Here is a 25,235-nt window from a genome sequence, read left to right as displayed (position 1 = left end):
TTTCCAACCTCTTCACTAATCCAGAATATGTGTGGTTGTGTCACAAACCATGACGGTACATTAGCAGAACATTTACTCTAGTAGCAAATGCAGATACATTCGCCCAAATGTTTACAATCAAGGTACTAACAAGCAATCTGGAACAGATACAAATCAGACAGTAGGCTCACTCAGTTTCATTTTTCTTCATAAGCACGGTTTATACCATAGTTGCAGAAGGGTTTTAAGAGATGTTTATGACATGAGTTATTACAGTTTATACTTTTTTAAAAAACTAAAGTAAAAGTTACCTCTCAAATAATTGTACCTCTGACCTAAGCATTCACACTTTCAGTGAGCTGAATTTGAATTGCAGTTCTTGGGCAATGTTAGCAATTTACATGAGTTAGAGGCCCATAGCCAAAGATATGGCTGGTAAATTACATCCATATCATATGTTAAAATTAATCGCAGCTCATCTCTTTGGGCTCCCTATCCCAGAGCTCCCCAGTTACCAAAACGTTCTATGTGTGAAAACTGCAGCCAAAATAAGGGAACTGTTAATCTGTGAGGAAATGAACGGGAATCCTCTATGTGTGGGGGTGGCGGGTGTATGTGTGTGTGTGTGTTTGAGAGAGAGAGAAAGAGAGTTCCCAGAGGGATGAGAAAAAGGAATTTTGGGTTACTACTCCACAGCCGCAGTGCAATTAAGTGCCTACGTACATTTATTTGGAAACAAATCCCTTTAAGACAATATGCTTTTCTACAAAAGGCTGTTAATTACTGTTTCTACTTTCAGTTTTGGCATAGAACAGAGATCCAACTTCTGCACTAAGTAGGGTGACCATATGAAAATGACAGGGCTCCTGTATCTTTAACAGTTGTATTGAAAAGGAAATTTCAGCAGGTGTCATTTGTATATATGGGGAACCTGATGAAATTCCCTCTTCAGCACAACAGTTAAAGCTGCAGGTGCCCTGCCCTCTTTTAAATCTGGTCACTCTAGTATAGCTCCTGCAGCTTTAACTGTTGTGATGAAGAGGGAATTTCCCCAGGTTCCCCATATATACAAATGACATCTGCTGAAATTCCCTTTTCTATGCAACTGTTAAAGATACAGGAGCCCTGTCCTCCTTTTCATATGGCCACCCTAGCAGTAAGAGCTTTTCCTTTCCTGCTTTTATGCACAAGTGGTTCTTTCCCTTTTAGAAATAATACCTCATTTTCCCCGCTCTAACCTGCCCCTGAAAAGTGCTCTTATAAAACAGAAGCAAAACTGCAGGATCATGATGTCATCTAAGGAATCCATAAACAACCTTTAGTAAGGAATCACGGGCTCACAATAAATGCCTCGTGTAGGACCACTTACTTGGAAGCAATCCCAATTGAACTGTGTCTTACATCCTGGTTAAAATGAATGGGATGAGCTTCAATTAATTGTGTGAGGGAGGGAAGAGACCTGGCTATTCTTCTGGACAGAGGAAGGTGGGAACTGTTGCTTTGGATACATACAAATACACAATACATACGAACACTTCTGACACTTAGGCACTATGACTTTTGCCTCCCTCTTCCCTTATGAATAGAATAGCTCTTATGAATTTGAAAGGAGGGCAGAAGAGACAATGGCCGTTTGTGTGTGGAATGGATCTCCATGTTACAGTTAGCCTAGGATACTGCCCAGCTCAGAGCTGCTCCATTTTGAACACTGGTGCAGCTAGGTAATTTTATACATTGGACTTAATTATCTTACAGGAAGGCCCATGTATTATGGCCACATGTATTACTTTAGCTGTGAACCGCCCAGAGAGCTTCGGCTATGGGGTGGTATACAAATGCAATAAATAAATAAATAAAATAAAGAAGCACACCACTAAAAATTCTCTTCTTCCCCACCATTTCATGCTTTATATCTACTTCTACATTCCTGATACCTTAGAACAACAAAACTGTTTGCCAACATGATTAAAAGAAAAATACTGAGCAGATGCAGTTTTCCATTTTAAACTCACTTAAATTATAGCACCATAATGACTACAGGAATAAAATGGGAGTTTCCTTCTGCTGCGCCCATTGCTTGCCACTCTTTGGGTGGACACCAGGGGGTGTCCTGAGCTGCAGGCTTCTGGACGTTGACCCTATCGTCCAACCCTAGCTTGGGCCACTGATTCCAGAGCACATGCGGCCTTTGCTTGCCAGGGAAGCAGCAGTCATCATGGAAATATTTCTCTGCTAAAATTCCTGAAGCGCTTCTAGGGAGAAAGCATGCATCATATAATGCTGTTTGTGATGAGGTGTCACTGTAACAAGTGAAATAAAATACAGACTAGTGAGCTGTGGCACACTCCCCAACTGACTTCTTCCATGAGGATTGCCCTATTCTGTCTCAGATCTCATTCACTTCAATGGAGATTGCACAGAAGTTTCAGGATCTCTGCTCCTGATTTTCTGGAGTCTACTTCCATAAGAAATAACTGGTGTTCCACCAAAGTCATTTATCAAGCAAGAATGAAAATCACCTACCGACTTCAGCTAAAGTTTTGATACAAGACTCCACGGACGATTTCTGTGCTGGATTTGGCCAGGTGCAGTTGTAAATTCTAAATGCAGACTGCAGCAACTGAATAAAAACAGGCTGGTGTGTCTGAAAACAAGCATACACAAAGGGATCAATTTTATAATCCAAGTGATTTTTACGGTAAGTAAATTCGCCCCCTTTTAAAGCTATCCTTCACTACATCTTGTGGTAGTGAGTTCCATAATTTAACTATGCGCTGTGTGGAGAAGTCCTTCCTTTTATTTGTCCTGGATCTCTCACCAATCAGTTTCATGGGATGACCCCGGGTTCTAGTATTTTGAGAGAGGGAGAAAAATGTCTCAGAGCTGCATGTGCCGTGGGGCCTCCCTGAGCCCCTCAAGGTAGCCTATTTCCAACAGGTGCAGTGAAGAACACTGTCCTGTGTCACCAGTGTCAAATTCTGACTTCATGTCCAGTTTGGTCGGCTTTCATATGTGGAATAGTAGTGTGGCACCATCTTGTCCTTTGCCTCAGGCAGCAAAATGTCCTAGGCCAGCAGTGCTTGGTGTTCTTCTAGTTCGCCAGTGCCTCCAAAATATCTAATTCATTAGGATCCTAAGCCAGGAATTCTGGAACACATGGCTCTAGAATAGCATTATTTAAACTAGGCCTTGCAGGGCTTTTTTTGTTTTTTTTTACAGAAGACATAAATTGATCTTTGGAATCTGTGGTTATATCACAAGCACCGACATTGTTCATCTTCACGATGCAGCACCTGCACATTTCTAGTTCTTTATTTTCACAGAGACCCCAGGAGGAAAGCCTAGATATTTCCCTTACTGTTATGGAGTTACCATACCCTTGAAAAACCAATGTCCCCATTCATGCCAGGAAAACGCACATCTATAATATCAGAGTGCATACCTCTAGGCTTCTTCCCTGGGGGTCTGAAACAGGCCCATGTTCTGATATTTATGTCTGCTGTCATTATGAGCAACTAGCTCCCCTGCCCGACTGGAGTTATGCACGGGAGAGGGGGAAAATGAGATAGATCCAGGCAGCTGCTACCTGACTCAAGAAGGCTATGTTGGCCTATGCTGCATGAGAGATCTGGGTGGCAGGTGGGAAACTCTACTAGGGCCTGGTGTATGTGAGACAGTCACTCCAGTCTGACAGTCACTTCAGCTTGTCACTCCCTGGCAGAACTCTGCCAATGTTAGGGCTAAGAAAGAAGAAAACTGAGAGCCTGCCTTAGGCAGGTTGGCTTCTAGCTCTGTGGCAAAGCCCAGGCCTTGCATGTAGAAGGTTCCAGGCTCCTCCCTGGCATCTCCTGTTAAAAAAAAAAAATCAGGTAGCAGACAAGGTGACAAACCTCTGCCTCAGGCCCTGTTGAGCAGCCAGTCAGAGCAGAAAATACTGGCCAAGATGGACAAAGGGTGCTTCCAGACAAGGCTTTTAAAGCATCACTGCCCTGCCTCGTTCATGAAATTTCAGGGGGGGGTCCAGATGATGACATCTGCCTCCCACTTTTCCCCACCACTTCTTTTGACTTTTTTCTTAAATCCGTTAAGTAAGAAAAGACTGAATCACTGCACAATGCCTCCTAATGGTTAGTACTAGGACCTGTCTGTCTGGAAACACCAGAATCATTTTGGCCCAGTATATGGCAGCTTATTTTGTTCCTGTCTGCTTGTACACTGTGCCACAATCGTAAGAAATAGATAGGGGGACACCATAACTGTAGCTGCCACCTAAAGTGGTTGACAACTTCCTTCCAACTTCTTCACTAAACCAGGAGAAGCGTGGTTGTGTGGTTTAGCAGGTGAATTTGTAAGAACTCCAGTCTTAATCTGAAACAGTCTCACCAAATATCCTCTAGGCCAGCCTAACCCATCCTCAGGTCCCTCCACTTCATCTTTCCCCAAACTGGTGTCCTCCAGACGTGTTGGATTACAACTCTCAGCATGCCCTGGCCTGCCAGGGAGTTGTACTCAAGCACAACTGAAGAGCACCATGATAGGGAAGGATGATAAAGATGTTTTAGGCTGCAACTGCCATCATCCCTGGCTATTGACCATGCTGGCTGGGGCTGATGGAAGTTTAGTCTGGAGAGACTAAACATCTGGAGGGACCCAGGCTGGGGAAGATGGTTCTAGGCAAAGAGATCTGCGGAGAGCATTTTCCAATCCTCCATCGCATGTGTGTAGCTTTGCAGTCCCTTTTTAGGGCCAAAGGGCAGGGAATAAATGTTTCTTGTATAAATACAATAAATTAAATATGGATAAATTAAATACATGGATACCAAGCATACCATAACAAAAAGACTTAGGAGATGCGTCTGCATATTTGGAAATGATTTTCCTGGAGAAGGCCTTTCCCCCTTCTTGAAGAATAAAATTTCAACTTTCGATGAGCAAATAGCATTAAACATTACTGGGGATGAATGCATTTGTTAACTTCCTGTAGCCTTTGTGAACCTAGCAAAGCAGCATGAAATAGACATTTGTCACACACTTCTTCAGCCTTACCTGGAGGCTTGTGCTGTTGTCTGAAAACGGGGAATTGAAGAAGCCGCTCACTATGCTCATTACTGGTTCAGTGACATACTTCTCCAGGGACACGTCTGCGTGCTTTCTGTCTGTGGTGGTGTTGCAAACCTATAGCGGACAGAGTGGCTGCATGAGGAACAATTGGAAATAACGTTTTCTATTCATCACGCTTTAAGTAAAAATGTACAGTTCACTAGACGCAGCAGCCAAACTCAAACTGTTCATATTTGAATGACCTCATAGATCAGAAATTTGTCAGGGTGATGCAGGGCAAAGGGAAAAAATGCCTGAATCTATTTTAGATCAGGAGGAAATGTTTTCTAGCTCAGAGTAGGCCAGGTTAGTGATTTGATCTAGCGAGGAGCTGGGACCAAACCGCGACAACAGGCCACACATCCCGCGGTCTCGGTATCATCCGACACTGCAGGAAAAATCAGAATGAAAAGGTAGGGTGATAACCCCGGGCCAAGGGAGGGATCGTCCCTCCCTGCTCCCGGGATGCCCTGTGCATTATGTGGCTGCACAGGGATGATCCTGGGACGATCCCCAGGATATCACCCTCATCTAGACATGCCCTAGGAATATTGTAGCAAAATATTAGAATCATAGAATCATAGAATAGCAGAGTTGGAAGGGGCCTACAAGGCCATCAAGTCCAACCCCCTGTTCAATGCAGGAATCCACCCTAAAGCATCCCTGACAGATGGTTGTCCAGCTGCCTCTTGAAGGCCTCTAGTGTGGGAGAGGCCACAACCTCACCAGGCAACTGATTCCATTGTCGTACTGCTCTAACAGTCAGGAAGTTTTTCCTGATGTCCAGCTGGAATCTGGCTTCCTTTAACTTGAGCCCGTTATTCCGTGTCCTGCACTCTGGGAGGATCGAGAAGCGATCCTGGCCCTCCTCTGTGTGACAACCTTTTAAGTATTTGAAGAGTGCTATCATGTCTCCCCTCAATCTTCCCTTCTCCAGGCTAAACATGCCCAGTTCTTTCAGTCTCTCTTCATAGGGCTTTGTTTCCAGACCCCTGATCATCCTGGTTTCCCTCCTCTGAACACGCTCCAGCTTGTCTGCGTCCTTCTTGAATTGTGGAGCCCAGAACTGGACGCAATACTCTAGATGAGACCTAACCAGGGCCGAATAGAGAGGACCCAGTACCTCCCGTGATTTGGAAGCTATACTTCTATTAATGCAGCCCAAAATACCATTTGCCTTTCTTGTATATTAGGAAATATTTCAGTATATTAGGAAAAATATACTGAAAATTATATTCTAATATAATGTACTTGACTCATTCTAGTGACTCATGTATTTGGAAAGATAGTTACAAGTAAATATAAGTTGAAGCAGAATCATTCCACTCAACTCCACTGCTTTTAATGAGGTTTCTGCAATATTTAATGGCGCATAAAAGCTTACCCTTGCCATATCGACAAGGAAGTTCTCAAACAGCTTCCAGATGTGGTTGCTGGTGTAGATTTCCTTCATTTCCACCTCAGTGTCCACATAGCAATGATTGACAAAATTCACGTATGCAATCTTCACCTGGAACATCGAATACAACAAACAAACAAACAAAAAACAGGCAAACCAAATTACCAGCGTTTCTTTTCTTGTAGTCCATAAAATATTTTTCAAGAACGACAACCCACAAAACTATTATAGGACTGAAGGAAGGGCATCATATATTTCAGTCTTTCGCTTTCTTTTGTTATTGCTCATCCTGTTGTTATTAATCATGTAATACTTCATAGGAACAGAAAAACACAATTCAGGCATGGGCATCTATTCAACATCTTCAACAATGAAGATTGATGTAAAGAATTCAATCAGTTTTTCTGCAGTCTCCTTATCCTTTGTAATCCTTATCTTTTGTAATCATTTATTCTCTATCAGTACAACTGTTTCCCTGCATTCTTTTAGTTTCCTTCCTTCTAATTTATTGAAGAAATATTTAGCAATTGGAATACTGTCCATCTGATCCAGCCAGGAGAGGAAGCCTACAAAGCAAGGGGCCAATCAGCGGCTGCTGTTGTCCTGCCTTGGGGGTTTGCCTAGTCTGTGGAACCTTCCAACTGGCTCCTAGCAGACTCAGGCTCCCAGCACAGACCCATCTCACTCCCAGCTGCAACAACTTTTTGGGACTGGGAGCTTAAGAGGCAGGCTCCTTTGGGGGCGGGTCTGCCACCAGCGGGGTCGCTGCTGAAGGGGGCGACACCAAGGCGAGGGCCGGTCCCCTTGTTTGTTTGTTTGTTTTCTCCCCCTACTGACTTATAATTTTGTTGTGTATTTTAAACTTTCTTTTTTTTTTACATTTCTTTTCCTATGTTTTAAAATGTATGTTTTAAAATTTGTAATACCGCCTTGAGGCCCAGTATTGAGCAAAAGGCAGGATACAAATATAATAATAATAATAATAATAATAATAATAATGATGATGACGACGACATGTCAGGTCATATATCTGTTGTATACAAAGTCACATGAAGATGACACTCTAGCCTTAGTTTCAATACCAATCACCGTTTCTTGTGATATTTCCAATCTGTGCCCCCCAAATCACACCCTGGTGTCCCATTAGCATGAGAGGAGAAAAATCAACACATCATGGTTTCCCTTAGAGAGCACTCCTATGATCCCTAGAGAGTGTCTGGGGGGGCCATAGAATGGTTCAGATTCCTGAATCCGAGGACCCCCATCCCTTCTCAGCCAGTGTGGAGAGACCCACGCTGGCTGCCTCTCCCAGGTTGTCAAGGCGATCTCAGTGGGAGGGGAAGGGAGTCAGCTAGTGAGCGGGGAGGGAAGGTGACAGCTCATGACACATCCTCAGACCTCCCCAGCCTCCTTCCCTCACCCTTCCCAAAGCCTCAACGAGACTGGCGAAAAAGCCCATCTAGCGAAAATACAGAGCAAGAAGAGCTGTATTTGGATGGCTGTGTGACGTGGGTTGTCATGGTAATGGAAGGAGGGGGATAAAAGGGTGTGGCAGTTGGAAGCAGTTGGTGGAGGGAGAAAAGGAAAAAGATGGGAGGAGGAGGAAAGCGGAAAGGAGGAAGGTTTTCAAGGGAATTGGGGGAAGAAAAGAAGGAGAAGGCGACGTGGGACAGAATGGCTGTGAGTTGCAGGGAATTGGGCAGCCTGCCCCAGTGAACAGCATTTCAGGAGCAGCATAGGAAGTTTACCCGAGCAGCGTGCAGGGCCCTGCAAGAACAGTTGAACCTCTGTTTAGGAGTCGAGATAACTCAGGGACTCATAGTGTGTTAATGGTTGTTATTACTAATAAATTCTTAAGTTTGGTATATATATATATATATATATATATATATATATATATATATAAAGGTCTTCCATGTTTGACAAAGTCCTTGTGCCTCATCCAGATTCCTTATTTCCAGTCACATTGTCATTTTGGCGTCACGAACAGGGACTGGAAAAGGGTACCTGAGGGCTTAGGCAAGCATGGAAGGTGGGGACAGACAAGGTCCTTCAGGACAAATCCCTGTAGCCTTCCCTGTGCCCCCATACTATGCGGGAGCTCCCTGGTTTCCAACCTATTCTGCGGAGCTAGGATGAGGTGCTGCACTAGCTGACTTTTGTTTACAGCTGCAAACCTCCAAATACAGAGCTTCTAACCCTGAATGGCTTACATGTTGAGTGCCCCGATTTACCTCTTTGTTGATAACAGCTTTAACACAACAGAACCTCTGAGGCTCTTTTGGGCCTGGCTACTCAGCATGCGATTTCCCTCCACCCCCTCCGAGCGACACTGAAAAAGTTCTTGCAATTCTTCTTCACTTGCTGTGCCGTAAAGTCCAGCTTACCTCAGGTATGCAGTCATCATGAGTCACCACCCTCACTATGTCATCCAATGGAAGAAGGGAATTACACTTGATCTCAGTGTAGACATTCTTCCCTTCTGTGCATGCCGCTAGCAGCTCCACCAGGGTGATGTGGTAAACCAAAGGGCCACTCTCATCCACTCGCTCCCGCTCAGAGCACATCATTTGGAGGAGGATCGGAAATGACGCTCTGTCGTTGTAAAACACCAGCACATCTTCACCCCCGTTGACTAGCTGAAATGATAACAGGAAACGCTTCTTATCCCAACCTTTACATGTTTACTAAACCACATTTCTCTTCCCCTCCTTATTGTTTTATTATGATTTTATTAGAATGTAAGCCTATGCAGCAGGGTCTTGCTATTTACTGTTTTACTCTATACAGCACCATGTACATTGATGGTGCTATATAAATAAATAAATAAATAAATAAATAAATAAATAAATAATAATAATAATAATAATAATAATAATACATGTTCAACGCCATGCAAGTCTACTGTACTATCCAACTCTGGTCAGCAATTAGATTTCCTAGACGACCACTTTGAAGATTGAGATGGGGATAGAGAGCCAAGGCCCTTCCTCTCTCTTTCTCCCCAGAGTCAATCAGCTGTAACACCTATTGCTCCAGATACCCTTTGCTGCAAAACAGGGCCAGGAGAGAAATCCGTGCGATCCACCTTTTAATGCGAACTTGCATTTCCCGAAATTGAATTGAAACACAGTTATCCTTCCGTATTCACACTTTTTGCAAATGCTGTGATGCAGTTCTCCAATTAAAACAATGCATACAAAAATGTGCATGTTAGGGGGAAAGTGCACAAAAAAGTCAGTAAAATGCGTATATCAATGGTAAATATATCAGTGAAAATAACACGCAAAAATGCATTACGTTAGAGGAGATTACTGGCAAAAATGTGTAGATTAGATGAAATGAACAGTAAAATACATACACGTTTTCATGGGGACACTTTTTAAAAGGCGAACAGATGAAGAAAGGGGCAGCATGAATTTAAAATTGGAAACATGAGAAACTGAGAATAACTGAAACTGACAGATTCATCCATCTCTATGAGAGAAACCGAGACCGATTCATCCACCCCTGTTCTCAAGCCTCTTTTCCCTCTGGGTTGGCAAGTTAGGAGGCCAGGTAGTACCTTTCAGGGGGTTAAATTTGGTCCAGATGCTAACCCCTATTTTAGAAAACAGTACAGAGTACATAGACATAGTATAAGAAATACACCCCTGGTTACCTGTTCCATCAAAGACAAGATTTGTGGCCACAAAGAGCAGGACTTACTTAGCTGCAGTGCCTTTGTTATAGACCTTAGTCTCCGAGAAAACCCACCAGGTTTCTTCCTTTCAGGTTTTATGAAAGCTGGTTAGAAATGTTTGATCCCCGCAAAGTTACTGTTGGCCTGAGTTTTATGGAAGAGCAGAAGCTTTGCCTGCAGAAGATCCCACCTTCAACCTCTGGCATCTCTAGCAAGAGCTGGAAAATATTCCTGCCTGAAAACCTGGAAAGCTGCTGAGATAATACTGATTTAGATGGACCAATGCTCTGACTCAGTATAAGGCGCGTTCTATATTGTTATTATGGTTTGAGCCAACCTCTGTTGCTGTGACCGATTCTAATTTCACCTTAATTTTGATTTGCTGCTTTTGTTCCTATATTATTTATTGCTTTTATGCTACCATTTTAGTCAATTTATCTGGGTTTTATTATTTTATGTTACGGTTGCTATATTATTATTATTATTATTATTATTATTATTATTATTATTATTATTATTATTATTTAACAACAACAACAACATTTATATCCCGCCTTTTTTCCTCCTTAAAGAATCCAAGGAGGTGTACATAATCCTCCTCCTGCTCCTCACAACAACCCTGTGAGGTAGGTTGAGCTGAGAGTCTGTGACTGGTCCAAAGTCACCCAGTAAGCTCCATGGCAAGTGGGGACTAGAACCCGGATCGCCCATCTCCCAGGCCAATACTCTCGCCACTATACCACACTGGCTCTCCTGCCCAAGGGGCTATAAACTACTTTCTGAGCCCCTTGGGCAGGAGTGCCCATCATTTCAGTTTTCAGTAGGGTTAGAGACAAAAAAAATCAGCAAATGGGACAGAATCACTAAACAGTATAAAAGTCCACTCTTGGACATATTCAAAGTTAAACCGGGGAGGGTGGGGCAGATTCTCTGTGTATTTTAAGAGTATTTTTGTAGTTATGTTTCACAACGACAAGAGCTGCAGATGCTTCTGAAGAACAACCATATATGATCTGAGACATACAGCCTCCTAAATCTACTAAATAATGAATTCCATAATTAACTACTTCATCTACAAACAATCCAAAATACAATGAATTCTTGCCATGATTTATTTATTTATTTATCACATTTCCATATCACCCCAGAGCCAAAGCTCTTTGGATGCTTACAAAGATTAAAAAACATTAAAAATACATTACACAGAGTGTAAAACCATTTACAAAGAAATATATAAACCAACAGCACACACACAGACAACACATATCTAAAACAGTTTTAAACAATCAACAATAAGACCAATCCAGGGCTTGATTAATAACCAACATACGTTGCCAAATGCCTGAGAGAAGAGAACGGTCTTAACCTGGCGCCAAAAAGATAATAATGTTGGCAATAGGTGAGCCTCTTTGGGGAAATCATTCCATAATTGGGGGGGCACCACCGAGAAGGCCCTCTCCCTTGTTGCCATCTTCTGAGCCTCGTTCTCCGAGGCATCTGGAGGAGGGCCTTAGATGTTAATATAGTGTACAGGTAGGTTCATGTCAGGACAGATGCTCCATCAGGTATTGCTGTCTTAAGCCATGTAAGGTTTTATAGGTTATATAAATAATTGTATATGTGAATTGTTTCTTTTCCATTATTCTGGAAAATAAACAATTTTTGCAGTGATTCAAATCTCCCTAACTTTTTGAACCATAAAGGTGCTGGCTCCATTCAGAGATGTTCTCATGAAGTGCAAACTCGGACGTTGATCCAAAAGTCACGGTAAATCGCAACTACAAACGTGCGCATTATCGCATTAAAAACCCGGCGCTGCGGCGAATGGGCGGCTGCGTCCTGTGTCCTGAAATGTGAATCTGTGCATTTATATCAGGGTAAAGAAGCCGTATAGACAAGCCCTATCTGTGAGCACAATCCACTTAATTCCCGCTTAATTCAGGAAGTTAGATATGTGCTCATCACTCCCACTGAAATAAATGGGACTGCATGAGATATAATTCATTCAAAGTAATTAAGCACTTTTAACTCCCATTGATTTAAATATCATATCCTTAGCTCAATCCAACAGAAAATAATGGGACTTTAAAATGTTAAAGTAGTTTGGCTAGACTTGCGTGCCTTGATTTTATAGCTGACTGTTATCAAAAGAATCATAGCACAAACAGATCCCACAGATTGTACTATATCCCCACACATTCCCAATGCAGATCTGGCCCTCTAATAAACAAAAGTCTGAGCACAGAATTCAAATATTTGTGTTTCACAGAATGCCACATGTCACCATAGTTCTTCGCACTGAGTGCTAACGTATACACAGATGGCCTTACCAAATTAGGTTCAGTTTAAAACTCTATGTGCTAAAGCGCTGGTTATTTTTGCAATGTTCCCTACTGCTAAATCTGTGATGCAGGCAAGCCACAGTGGCATCAGAGGGAATGGAAAACAACTCTTGTATCAATCTTCGCTTGCATTTCTTTCCATCCACCCTTCTCTCCTCTCCCTTCGTGTTTCCCTCCATTGTCAAAATGTAGGGCCTGATGTTCCTTTCACTCTTTTGCGTCACATCTTTTCCGTGACCACAGTTAAGCATAGTGTACTGCGTGTAGCAATGTATGAGCATAGCTCACTGTTCATGAGAAGGTGAAACTGCAGTAAAATAAAAAATACACCACACAAGAAGGACTGGAGCCTTAGCTAGAACGGGCTTTATCACGAGGCAAACCCCGGGATCGTCCCTGTGTGTCCACATGATGCACAGGGGATCCCGGGATCAGGGAGGGATGATCCCTCCTTTGCCCCGGGATCTCACCCTCCCCTTTGGGCCCGCTTTTTCCATGGTCCCGGGCTGAGCCCGAGACCGTAGAACGTGTGGCCCATTGCTGCAGTTTGACCCGGCTCCATGCGAGGCGGGAGTCGTGCAGGGGGCTTAGGGTGAGGGGAGTGGGAAAAGTAATTAATTTTTTTAAAAAAACTTACCTTTAACACACAAGTGTTCGTGCACTCCATCCTCTCCTCCTGAGGCCATCATGCCTCATGTGTAAACAGAGGAGGGATCTCGTGTTAAACACAACGCAAGATCTTCCCTCCTCCATCCTGGATTAAAAGGTAGGTCTAGCTAAGGCCTGGGTCAAACCCCCCCCCCCAAATTGTAACCTTTTCTTTCTTCCCCTCTAGCTGTTAGGTGTCATGAGGCTCGCCAGGTCAAGACTTTTCTCTTCTCCCAGGCATTTAAACAGCATTTAACAACGTTAAGTTTGTTTTTAATGGACCCCAGAATTGTTGTTTTTAAATGGATACTGTTGTTTTTATACTGTTTTTTATGTTTTTGATGGTTTTTAAATTTTGTATACTTTTAATGTTTACTATTTTTAATTGTTGTAAACCGCCCAGAGAGCTTCGGCTGTGGGGCGGTATATACATGTAATAAAATAAATAAATAAATAAATGTAAGCTGATGACATTATTATATTGAATCATTGTTGATGATGACAACAACTCCAGAAGGAAGTGCATGTGTCAGACATACATGTGGTTGGCTTAACATACCTCTGTCATTACCATATCCTGGCATTTCTTGACGTATTTGCCATCTGCCTTTACAATGGTTTGCAGGAAGCGTAGATATTCCACATGGCGGCCGTGCGTTTCGATGCAGTGCACAAAGTGCTGGACCACCCGCTCGCTAATTTCATTGCACAGATGGTAATTGTTTGTGAAGATATGGCGCATGGTTTCAGCCTCCAGAAGCTAATTTAAAAACAAACAAACAAAATAAAAAGCCACCCATAAGAATAACAAAGATGGTTGTTTACATGAAATTCTGATTAACATTATTAGAAAACACATGGGTATCGCACATTTCAACCACATAAAAACAATGGCTCTGGTGAGCTACTGTCAGAGAAAGCTACCCAGTGCCCCCAGGTAAAGTGCTTTTGATGCATATAGTTGAAAGTAAATAAAATAGATCTGAGATGCTTTCATTATTTTTCAGTCTAGCTGTGCCTGTGATATCATAAGAACATAAGAAGCTGCTTTATACTGAGTCAGATGATTAGCTAAGTATTGCCTTCAATGACTGGAAATGGTTCTCCAAGGGTTTCAGACAGGGGTCTTTCCATGCTCTATCTGGAAGAGCCAGGAACTGAACTTAAGATTTTTCATGGGCAAAGTATGCACTCTACCATTGAGCTACAGCCCTTACCCAACCCATGGATGCACCATCTGACACAGCCAGGTAATCAAACATCTCCAGGAACCACCAGGGACCAAGCGATAGAGCTGACATGCAGATGAGTGTGACTGAATAGGTTTGGGGTGTGGTCAGGAGACAGAATGAGGACATGAAAAAGCAAAGGTTCTGCTGTGAAAACTGGCTTGAACCCTTGCTCTAGTAACCTCCTGTTTAGACTACTGCAATGCACTCAATGGCCCCATTCAGAAGACACCTTAAACCACGGCTTTAACCATTGTGGTTAAGCCAGACAGCCGGGCCATGTTCAGAAGACACCTTAAACCATGGCTTTAACCATGGTGAATAAGGCTTTTTGCCTTATTCACCATGGTTAAAGCCATGGTTTAAGGTGTCTTCTGAACATGGCCTGGCTTTCTGGCGTAACCACAGTGGTTAAAGCTGTGGTTTAAGGTGTCTTCTGAACAGTGCCTATGTGGGGCTGCCTTTAACAATTGTTTGGAAACTGTAGCTGTTTCAGAATAGTATCGCAAGGCTATCATCTGGGACTGGGCATTTTGCCACACTACACCTGTGCTTTGCCAGCTGCACTGGCTCCTAGTCCATTTCTGGGCCAAATTTAAAGAGTTGGTTTTAACGTTTAAAGCCCCACATGGGTCGGGACCAGATGACTGTCTTCTCCCATATATACCCACTTGAACCTTAAAACCTTCCTCAAAAGCCCTGCTCAGTGTGCTCCTGCCAAAAGAGGTGAGGTGGGTAACCATTAGGGAGAGGGCTTTTTCAGTGGTGGTCCCCAAATTATGGAACAGTCTTTGCAGAAAAGCCTTCCTACCGCCATCTTTATGGTCCTTTTGTTGCCGGGTGAATACTTTTTTATTCACCCAAGCCTTTTAAATAATTTACATATTTAAATAATTTACATATAGGTGCAAATTTTATATAACATACAACGTGAGTAGCGGTGACAATAGCAGTTCACTCTTCTCCACACAAACACTAGAGCCCTGCCTCACAAGGATATTGTGAACAGAAAGAAAAATAAAAAAGGTAAGTCACTTGGCATGTTAAGTGCATTCTTTTGGATTACTACTGCTGCATAGTCTGAGGGGCTGTTCCCCACCATTTCTTTTAACGCCGGCACAAGGGCTCCCATAAGTCAGTTCCATGTCTCAAAACATTAAGAAAGATGAGCACTTTAAGATAAAAGAAAGAGAGGAATTTTGACTTTTGTAATTATAGAGCAAGAGAAAATATTGTTACGTATTTTTGCTGTGGAGAACATTGAAAGTCCATCTTAATTTTGTATGTGGTTTATGTTTTTTGAGTGTTTTTTTATTTCTTTATTTGTCTTACCTTGTGTATTTTGTGTTTGTTAGTTTGTTAAGTTTTGAAATAATAAAAAAAATATAATAAAAAGAAAGAAAGATGAGCACAGGAACTGCTAAGCAGCCAAACCACTGAAAGAGATCAGCTGTGGGTACTACAGATAAATATACACACATTACACTTTCCAATCACACACTCAAACAGTTTTTAAGGTTTTTAAACAGTTTTATGTATTTTATGGTGTTTGTATCTAATGATGTTCCCCGCCTCAATCCAGAGGGAGAGGTGGGTAAGAAATAAATATATTATTATTAATATTATTATTGCTTGGAAAGCCATGTATGCCAATACATTCTTCACTAAAACAAAGAACAAATCACATTTAAAAGTCAAGGGGCTGAAGGAAAATGGAAGCAAGCAGATGAAAGCACTGAGGCTTCTGCATCCTTATGGATGGATTCCTTCAAAGAGCACTTCCTGTAAGATGGTGCCTGCTGTGACATTTGCATACTTCATCACACAATGCCAATAGCTGACAGGTGTTCTAAAAGCACAGCATGCTTATGTTTCCACCCCACAACCACTGTTTTATTGATTTGCATACGTAATTGGTTAATCAATCAACAAACAAAACAACATTCACATGCTTGATCGACAAGATTCCTTTAATCACATGACTGGTCTAATTATGATGGTTTTAAAAATGTAAAGATAAGAGCATGGTTATCTGCATTGTCTTTTCCTGAAAGATCTGTTTTTGGTTGTATATTTCATTTTAAAAAAAACATTAAACAAAGCAGCCAAGGAAAGTGAGTTTCATCACTACCTCTCATTTCCATACACAAAAAAAGTCCTGATGATCAAACCTGATGATTGCAGACAAGAGGCTAGCGTGGACTTGTGGGCTCCACGTTTTTGAGGGACTTTGGACAATTTATTTTATTTATTTATTTATTTATTACATTTTTATACCGCCCAATAGCCGAAGCTCTCTGGGTTAAAAAAATTAAAACCACAGTAAAACACCCAACAGGTTAAAACACAATTACGAAATACAGTATAAAAAGCACAACCAGGATAAAACCACACAGCAAAGTTGATATAAGATTAAAATACAGAGTTAAAACAGTAAAATTTAAATTTAAGTTAAAATTAAGTGTTAAAATACTAAGTGAATAAAAAGGTCTTCAGCTGGCGACGAAAGCAGTATAGTGTAGGCGCCAGGCGGACCTCTCTGGGGAGCTCGTTCCACAACCGGGGTGTCACAGCAGAGAAAGCCCTCCTCTTAGTAGCCACCTGCCTCACTTCCTTTGGCAGGGGCTCACGGAGAAGGGCCCCTGTAGATGATCTTAAGGTCCGGGTAGGAACATATGGGAGGAGGCGTTCCTTCAGATACCCTGGCCCCAAACCGTTTAGGGCTTTAAATGTCAATACCAGCACTTTGAATTGGGCCCGGACCTGGACTGGCAGCCAATGAAGCTGGAAAAGGACTGGCGTGATGTGATCTCGCCAGCCAGTCCCTGTTAATAACCTTGCTGCCCTGTTTTGCACCAGTTGAAGCTTCCGGACCGTTTTCAAAGGCAGCCCCACGTATAACGCATTGCAGTAATCCAAGCGAGAGGTTATCAGAGCATGAATAACTGTAGCTAGGCTATCACTGTCCAGATAAGGGCGCAGTTGGTATATCAGCCTAAGCTGATAAAAGGTGCTCTTTGCCACTGAGTTCACCTGTGCCTCAAGTGACAGTTCTGGATCGAAGAGCACCCCCAAACTACGGACCCGATCCTTTAGGGAGAGTGCAACCCCGTCCAGGACAGGGCAAACATCACCTCGCCGGACAAGAAGATATCCTCAGTGGAACCCCCTCTCAGGAGATCTACCTTCTTATGCTATGGACATCAGATGCTATTGTTCCTTATTCTCCTTCTCACCATTGCTATCACTTGCTTGCTTGAGCAAGGAAGGTCCTGGCATCTACTTTTCCTCCTTCTGACCACCACCATCATTTGGGCCGGAGTGAGAGGCAGTGAACAAGCAGATTGCTATGGTGCAGAGGAGGAGTAGGTCTTGTCAGTGGGCCTCTGAAGGGGTGTAGACCCTCATCAGGTGCCCGACCATGCCTACCACTGATGCCAGCCCTGGCTCAATCTCTTGATAGAGGGTTAAGGGATACATTGGCACTCAATTTAACTGTGGTTAAGGCTAACCATCCTGGTTAACTAGGGACATCCCTTATCTTTAGCTGCAGTTAACGTTGGTATCAATGGTACCAAAGGGGATGGGGAAAAGCCATAGATTTTAAATGTGACATGTCACTTAATGCAACTCTTGATAATATAAGTGGTTATGACTTCCGGCAAGAAATTCAAATGAAATACTCACACCAGGTGTTAAGAATAAGTTGAGGTGTTTATGAAGGAGAACTTGATTCTGAGGATTTCCACGACAGAAGTTCTGAAGAAACATGTGAGCTAAGTTCATAATTTCATTCATTTTTTCATCAATCTGCAGGTAAATTATTATTTTTTCACATGTAAAAGAAACAGACAAAATAACAAATAGATTTGTTAGTTCTTAGGCACTGACATTCACATAATCAGAAATATATTCCTCATTCCCTTTCTTAGCTTCAAAGGGCAGCACACTTCCTCAGACCTATAGAGCTAGCTTCCTGTTTCTTCCAAAGTGCATCAATGTTGCCTACGTAATTTCTTGGGTGTGTGTGTGTAAATGCAATTTTTATTATATCCTACTTATATTTGAATCAAAATAATGGCTGCTTAGAAATGCTAGAAAATATATGATAGAAACAAACTAAAATGAAATAAATGCCCCAAATCAGTCAATGATTTAAAAGTTGTTTGGGAAATCTGTTTACATTTTGAAAAAAAAACCCTTTTATTTGCTTCCACTAGGTTTTTTGTGGGAGGCAATTCCTTAAGACCAGGGGTACTGTTGAGGAGACCCTGCTTCTAGCCTCTGTAGAAGTTTTTTTCTTTAAGGAATAGGAATATTTGGTGAAGCTTAGAACATAACTCCTACACATTTCATAGTAATTTGTATAGATATGAAGGATAACTTCAGACACTTTGAAGAGAAAGTATCAATTATTATTAGGGCAGCGATAGTTAATTAAGTTAGGCCTCATCTTGAGTATTGCGTCCAGTTCTGGGCACCACACTTCAAGAAGGATGCAGACAAGCTGGAGCATGTTCAGAGGAGGGCAAGCAGGATGATCAGGGGATCTGGAAACAAAGCCCTATGAAGAGAGACTGAAAGAACTGGGCATGTTTAGCCTGAAGAAGAGAAGATTGAGGGGAGACATGATAGCACTCTTCAAATACTTGAAAGGTTGTCACACAGAGGAGGGCCAGGATCTCTTCTCAATCCTTCAAAAGTGCAGAACACAGAATAATGGGCTCAAGTCACAGGAAGCCGGATTCTGGCTGGACATCAGGAAAACTTCCTGATTGTTAGAGCAGTACGACAATGGAACCAGTTACCTAGGGAGGTTGTGGGCTCTCCCACACTAGAGGCCTTCAAGAGGCAGCTGGACAACCATCTGTCAGGGATGCTTTAGGGTGGATTCCTGCATGGAGCAGGGGGTTGGACTCGATAGCCTTATAGGCCCCTTCCAACTCTACTATTCTATGATTCTATGATTCTAATTGATTAAAACCTGGTGATAGATTCAAAAAGAAGGAATACTTCCTGTAAGATGGGGCTGCCTGCATGTGCTGTCAGCTGTTATGCCCAAACAGGGTATAGAAACACATGTAAGGGCCACAGGGCTGTGCCTCTTACATTGACTTGAAACCACCCACCACCTGCAGTTGGGAACCCTGATGAGACAAGGTCCCCATCACTTGGAGAGTTCTACTCTTGTCCAAGTACATGAGAGTAAAACCTGACTTCAGAACTTGCCACTCCTCCTAGCAAAGTCAGGAACTAGGAGGGCAGGGCTGGTGACAGTAGATACAGGCTATCTGAAGGAACGCTTCCTCCCATATGTATCTGCCCGAACCCTAAGGTCATCCTCAGGGGTCCTTCTCTATGAGCCTCTGCCAAAGGAAGTGAGGCAGGTGGCTACCAGGAGGAGGGCCTTCTCTGCTGTGGCACCCTGGCTGTGGGATGAGCTCCCTAAGGAGGTTTACCTGGCACCTACACTATATTCTTTTAGACGCCAGTTGAAGACTTTTTATTCTCCCAGTATTTTAACAGTCTATAAATTAATTTTAACTTTGCTGTTTTAAATTTGTATTTTTGCATTGCTGCTGTTTTTATCTTGGTTGTGCTTTTATATTGTATTTTATATTATGGTTTTATACTGTTTTATACTTTGAATGGTTTTAATTTTGTGAACCGCCCAGAAAGCTTCAGCTATTGGGCGGTATAGAAATGCAATAAATAAATAAATAGTATGTGTGGCCCTGTACCACTTCCATGCATTTGTATATCTTGTTCAGGCATAATTCAGGGTTTCAAAAAGACTTAGAACCAATTTTCTAGAGAAATGCATTACGTACAGCCTATGAAATGCACTGCTCCCACTGAGTTCAGTGAAGCCTAGAATAACCTTCAAATGTCTATTAACATTTAATTATCCTCCTTAATTATAATCTCCATAAATATCCATTTATTACCTTTTCATAGGGTATCTGCAGAAGATCCAATACCACACAGTGCGCTCCCATATTTTTAAGCAGACGCTGCTGTTGGTTTCGACATTTTTTATTCTGGATGCAGAGTCTGCTTAGGCGGATCAAAATCTGAGGATAAAATGTAATACATAACATGAGGGAAAATGTACAATGTTATCGTAATGAATACTTAATTGACAGCCAGAAGTATTTTATCAGCATACCTCCATAACAATATTGTAGTTGTTACTCTTGTTGCAATCAATCTGAGGTTTCTTACTTCCATCCTGGACAGGACTTAACATATTTGATTCCTATAATTTAATGAGAGAGAGAGAGAGAGAGAGAGAGAGAGAGAGAGAGAGAATTTTAACTTAAAAATACTAAACCTAGAAAAGTGTAGTGTCAAAAGGCATGGAAACTATGTAAAGTAGGTGTAGACAATCTTTCACTAACAGTGGCCCAAAAAGTTCCCCAAGTTGACCTGAAGTACTACAATGCAATCCTATATGTGTCTACTCAGAACTAAGATCTATTAAATGCAATAGGACTTACTTCCAGGCATGGGGTTGTTACAAGGTAGCTTCTGTGAGCAGTACTGACTCCATTTTGAAGTGACCCAAAACCCCACCTACAGACTGAGAGCATTCACAGAAGGCCTAGCTCGAGTAACCATTTCCTGATAGACTTCTTCAAATGCATTCCCCAGAGACAAAGGTAGGGTTAAAACTAAGCAGAATATGAATGCTGGATGGCAAGAGTCATACCTGGTCATACACATGCTAATGCAGCCCTGTTGCTGAACTCCAAGCTGCATCAAGTACAGCCATCATCCCAACTCACCCTCTTTTGTTCCCATAGCAAGTAGATCTTTAGATAAGATCATACAAAAACCCTCAAGTTTGAGGGAAGAAGCAGGCTAGCTCTCTCTCTCCCTTCTGAACCAAAACCACAGAGCATACTACACATTCCAGCTTGCGAGAGCAAGCTGCCACGAGGGAGTGCTTTGCCTGGCTGCATTCTTTTCCTCTTCACCTAAGACCAAGAGTTGCACTGCTCACCAGTTCTGCTCTACAGGAAAGGGCTGCAGCCCAAGGAAAGGCATATTGCCTTTAAAGATTCCCTCTCCTCTTTCCCCTGCTGTCTCTTTGTGTATGCTCTTAAGTCTCAAAAAGTATTTTTCAGTCTTGAAACTGCTTCTAAGCCTCTACTTGCTCAGCTAATTTCCCCAAAACTAGCTTGTGCCTTTGTATTTGTTCAAACCTCAATAAATGTGCCATTGTGGCGTTATCCCCTTCAGTGCTGTAAGTTTCTTGAGTAAGAATCGCCTTACTTAGCCACAGACGCTCTATTGCCAATGTCAAAAGATTCCTTATAAGCGGGTGTAAGTCTCATTAGAATGTGTGCAAGTTTGTACATGGGTCTAATGAGAGCACACCACGTAACAGGATTGGAGCCTAAGGCCTTAACTAGACCTAAGGTTTATGCCGGGATCGTCCCAGGGTCATCCCTGTTCATGTAAATGACACAGCGGGGATCTCAGGAGCAGGCAGGGATGACTCCGGGACAATCCCGGGATAAACCTTAGGTCTAGCTAAGGCCTCAGATGCTAATATGCCCAGTGCAACCATGTGTATTTTGCCATATAAGAAAAAAAAATGTAGAGCTGAACAAAATCAGATGTCAACAAGTTCTGCACACTGAAAATTCTACCTTTTTAGATTCCTTAGAATTCATCTTTCTTTTCCTCCATTTTATTTGTTCTTAATGTTATTTTTATTCGTTTTTGTATTGATGTCATTATGTCTAAAGTTGCTACAGTAACTAGGCATTGCAGATTAGAGAGAGAGACTCCTTGTCAGGCTTATAATCTATTAGACTAACAGACAAGGGAAGGGACTTCGAGAAAGGATATCCATTTGACAATACTGCAGCAAAGAGGGCAATTTTTTTAACACACACACACTTAAATTCAGTTTCTCCCTGTTGTTATTCTGGCTAGGAAAGAGGAAGTGCAACTTCTCAAAACCTTTTGATCCTCGAATGTTTCAAATCTGTTATTCCTCCTTGTGATCCCACACAATTGTGATACCCATGATCCCGTATTTAGAACCAAGGATCACTCCTTCTCACAGCAAACCCAGGTGGTGAGTACTGAAAGGATTGGAGTCAGAATGAGAACTGAGAAGGCGGAGGTGTCAGCGTGCTAGAATGACCCCATAAGTTTGCAGAAGCACCCACCCACCCTCCAAAAAAAAGTCCTGTAAAAAAATGAAAACCTAAGGGAGCAAAACCAAACAAACAGCCCAATGACCATTGAACATACTCAGTAGACATAGAAAAGTTATCACATAGAAAAGAAAAACCAGAAAAGAGAGGGAATGGAATGGAGTGTCCTGGAGGAGGGTACGGCTGGCACCAGAGTGGGCACATTGCAATTTTTTGTTTCAGGTCCTACATATTATTCTATATTTGCCCCATCTTTAAGATCGCATTCAGTACTTTCAAATCATCGAGTGCCCATTGTTGAGCGCCATGTTTCACTTTCCTGGGCAGGATCTACACTACTGCTTTAAAACGGTTTATAATAGTAGTGACAACTGTTGGGGCCAAGGACACACTCCATATACAGTTTTCAAAATGTTTTCAAAGTGTCCTATCATGCTTGGTGTAGATCTCGCCAGGGTATTAAAAGAAATCTCCAGGACAGTAGCTTCCCACAGGATCAAGGGGAAAGCCTTTATTACCTTTCCTTCATTTATTACATTCCTATACCACCCAATAGCTGAAGCTCTCTAGCCAGATTACAAAGATTAAAAACCATTAAAATGCTTTATACAAACTGTAAAAACCATTTGCATACAAACATACAAACAGTCAGCACACACACACACACACATCTAAGGGCGTCATCAGACGGGAGTTTTATTGCATGCTCATTGCTGGGCACTCAGGGATTTTCACAGGATCCTCTCACATTGTTGTCTCCATTCCGTGCACCTCCCACCACTTCTAGCCTTATTCTCATGACAAAAAAACACCCCAGACCATCATCACAAGGGGGAAAATCACATTTGCTCACTGTCACTTCTTTGCCCGTGTGTTTATCCCTCATTATTTCCTTTTTTGGAAGAGGAAGTAAACCACCTGCACGTGGCCCATCAAAACAGTGGGCCATTTTGATCATGCTGCTTCTCCTGCACATAGCAGGAGATGGGACAACTTCCGATAAAGCAGCAGTTTCTGCAGCCGAAACTCTCCCCACGGCCTGAGTTCGATCCCAGCGGAAGCTGTTTTCAGGCAGCCGGCTCAGGTCGACTCAGCCTTCCATCCTCCCGAGGTCGATAAAATGAGTACCCAGTGAGCTGGGGGAAAGGTAATAACGGCCAGGGAAGGCAACGGCAAACCACCCTGCTATAAGGCCTGCCAAGAAAACGTCAGCGAAAGCTGTCGTCCCTCCAAGAGTAAGTAATGACTTGGTGCTTGCATGAGAAGTTCCTTTCTTTTCTTACTGGGGTGTTTTTTTATCACACGAAAAAGCCCAGAAGAGGCGGGAAGTGTGTCAGAGGCAGACAAAAATCCATGAGTGCCCAGCAACGAGCGTGCAATAAAACGCTCATCTGATGGAGCTCCCAGTAAGTCTCACTTATTTTTTGAGATGGAACTTGCTGCTACCTCCTGCTGTGTGCAGAAGCAGCATGATAAAAACGGCTCACTGAATGGGCCATGTGCCCGTTGTTTACGTCCTCTTTTGAAAGAGGAAGTAATGAGGGACAAACGCGTGGGCGGAGAAGCAACAGTACCCCGTGTGATAAAAGGCAATTTTAAACAATCAACAAATCAGCAAATTAGAGTCATCCAAAGGGATGTATGTTGCCTACTATTGGTGTATGACCAGTAAAGGCTGGTGGCTCCGAAGTCAGTGGGACGGTGAATCCACTCTAGTTCTGACAGAAATCCGGAGAGGAATTACTGCCCGACTGACATCGGAGCCACCAGCCTCCACTGTGTACAACTCCAGTAAGCAGCAGCTCAACAAGGAGCATTTAAAGTCAAACTTCTCTAATAAAGTTGGATTTTAAGATAATAGCAAATTTCTCTAATAAATGTATAGAATAGCTTTTCAAAAAGATAGAAGCTCACAGCATTCATTGAGGATTAAACTGCATAACATGCAAAAACAGATATTTCTTTCAAAGGCCTACAAAAAGAAAGAAACATTTATTTATTTTATTTATTTATTACATTTCTATACCTCCCAATAGCCGGAGCTCTCTGGGCGGTTCACAAAAATTAAAAACATTCAAAGTATAAAACAACAGTATAAAACCATACTATAAAATACAATATAAAAGCTCAACCAGCTAAAAACAGCAGCAATGCAAAATTACAAATTTAAAACACCAAGTTAAAATTTATTTATAGACTGTTAAAATGCTGGGAGAATAAAAAGGTCTTCACCTGGCGTCTAAAAGCATATAATGTAGGTGCCAAGCGAACATAGGAATATAGTACTAGGAAAAAGAAAAATCTCACACCAATAGAGCAGGCAAGGCTACCAAAAGGATTTTCTGGGCCCAGTACACTGCAGCCCACCATGGCTTATTAGTTTATTATACACAGTTGGCTGCAGGTGCCCACAGGCACCAGCTGGCCTATCCAAGCCCCTACCACATGGCTACTCGCAACATGCAAACCCTGTGAGGGCGGATTTTGGGGGTAGTTTACAAGTCACCAAGAACTCACGGGTTGTTTTAGATATGTGGGTAGCTTGTCAATCACTCCAACAACCCACCCTTGTTGTAGGCACACACAACAAGAAGCTACCGCGCCCTGCTGTGCCCCAAATATTCAAAATGGCCACCTACACCATGACAAGAAGCTCTGCAGGGAAATTTACCCACAGTTACA

At 42.4% G+C, this 25,235-nt stretch overlaps 1 protein-coding gene across 1 annotated transcript in view; it reads right to left on the bottom strand.

Moving 5' to 3' along the window:
* ITPR2 (inositol 1,4,5-trisphosphate receptor type 2) overlaps window positions 1–25,235 on the bottom strand; it is a 286,514-nt gene that overhangs the window by 146,754 nt on the left and 114,525 nt on the right. Inside the window, exons 27-34 of the mRNA XM_063134243.1 lie at window positions 20,549–20,638; window positions 20,328–20,453; window positions 18,067–18,189; window positions 13,710–13,910; window positions 8,866–9,117; window positions 6,464–6,589; window positions 5,026–5,154; window positions 2,503–2,623 (exon numbers count right to left, since the gene is read on the bottom strand). Coding sequence (XP_062990313.1) covers window positions 2,503–2,623; window positions 5,026–5,154; window positions 6,464–6,589; window positions 8,866–9,117; window positions 13,710–13,910; window positions 18,067–18,189; window positions 20,328–20,453; window positions 20,549–20,638 — 1,168 coding nt within the window. The remainder of the gene's footprint in view (window positions 1–2,502; window positions 2,624–5,025; window positions 5,155–6,463; window positions 6,590–8,865; window positions 9,118–13,709; window positions 13,911–18,066; window positions 18,190–20,327; window positions 20,454–20,548; window positions 20,639–25,235) is intronic.

This window comes from Elgaria multicarinata, chromosome 9 (assembly GCF_023053635.1).
Source record: "Elgaria multicarinata webbii isolate HBS135686 ecotype San Diego chromosome 9, rElgMul1.1.pri, whole genome shotgun sequence".
NCBI lineage: Eukaryota > Metazoa > Chordata > Lepidosauria > Squamata > Anguidae > Elgaria > Elgaria multicarinata.
This window is presented reverse-complemented; position numbering and strand designations above follow the sequence as displayed.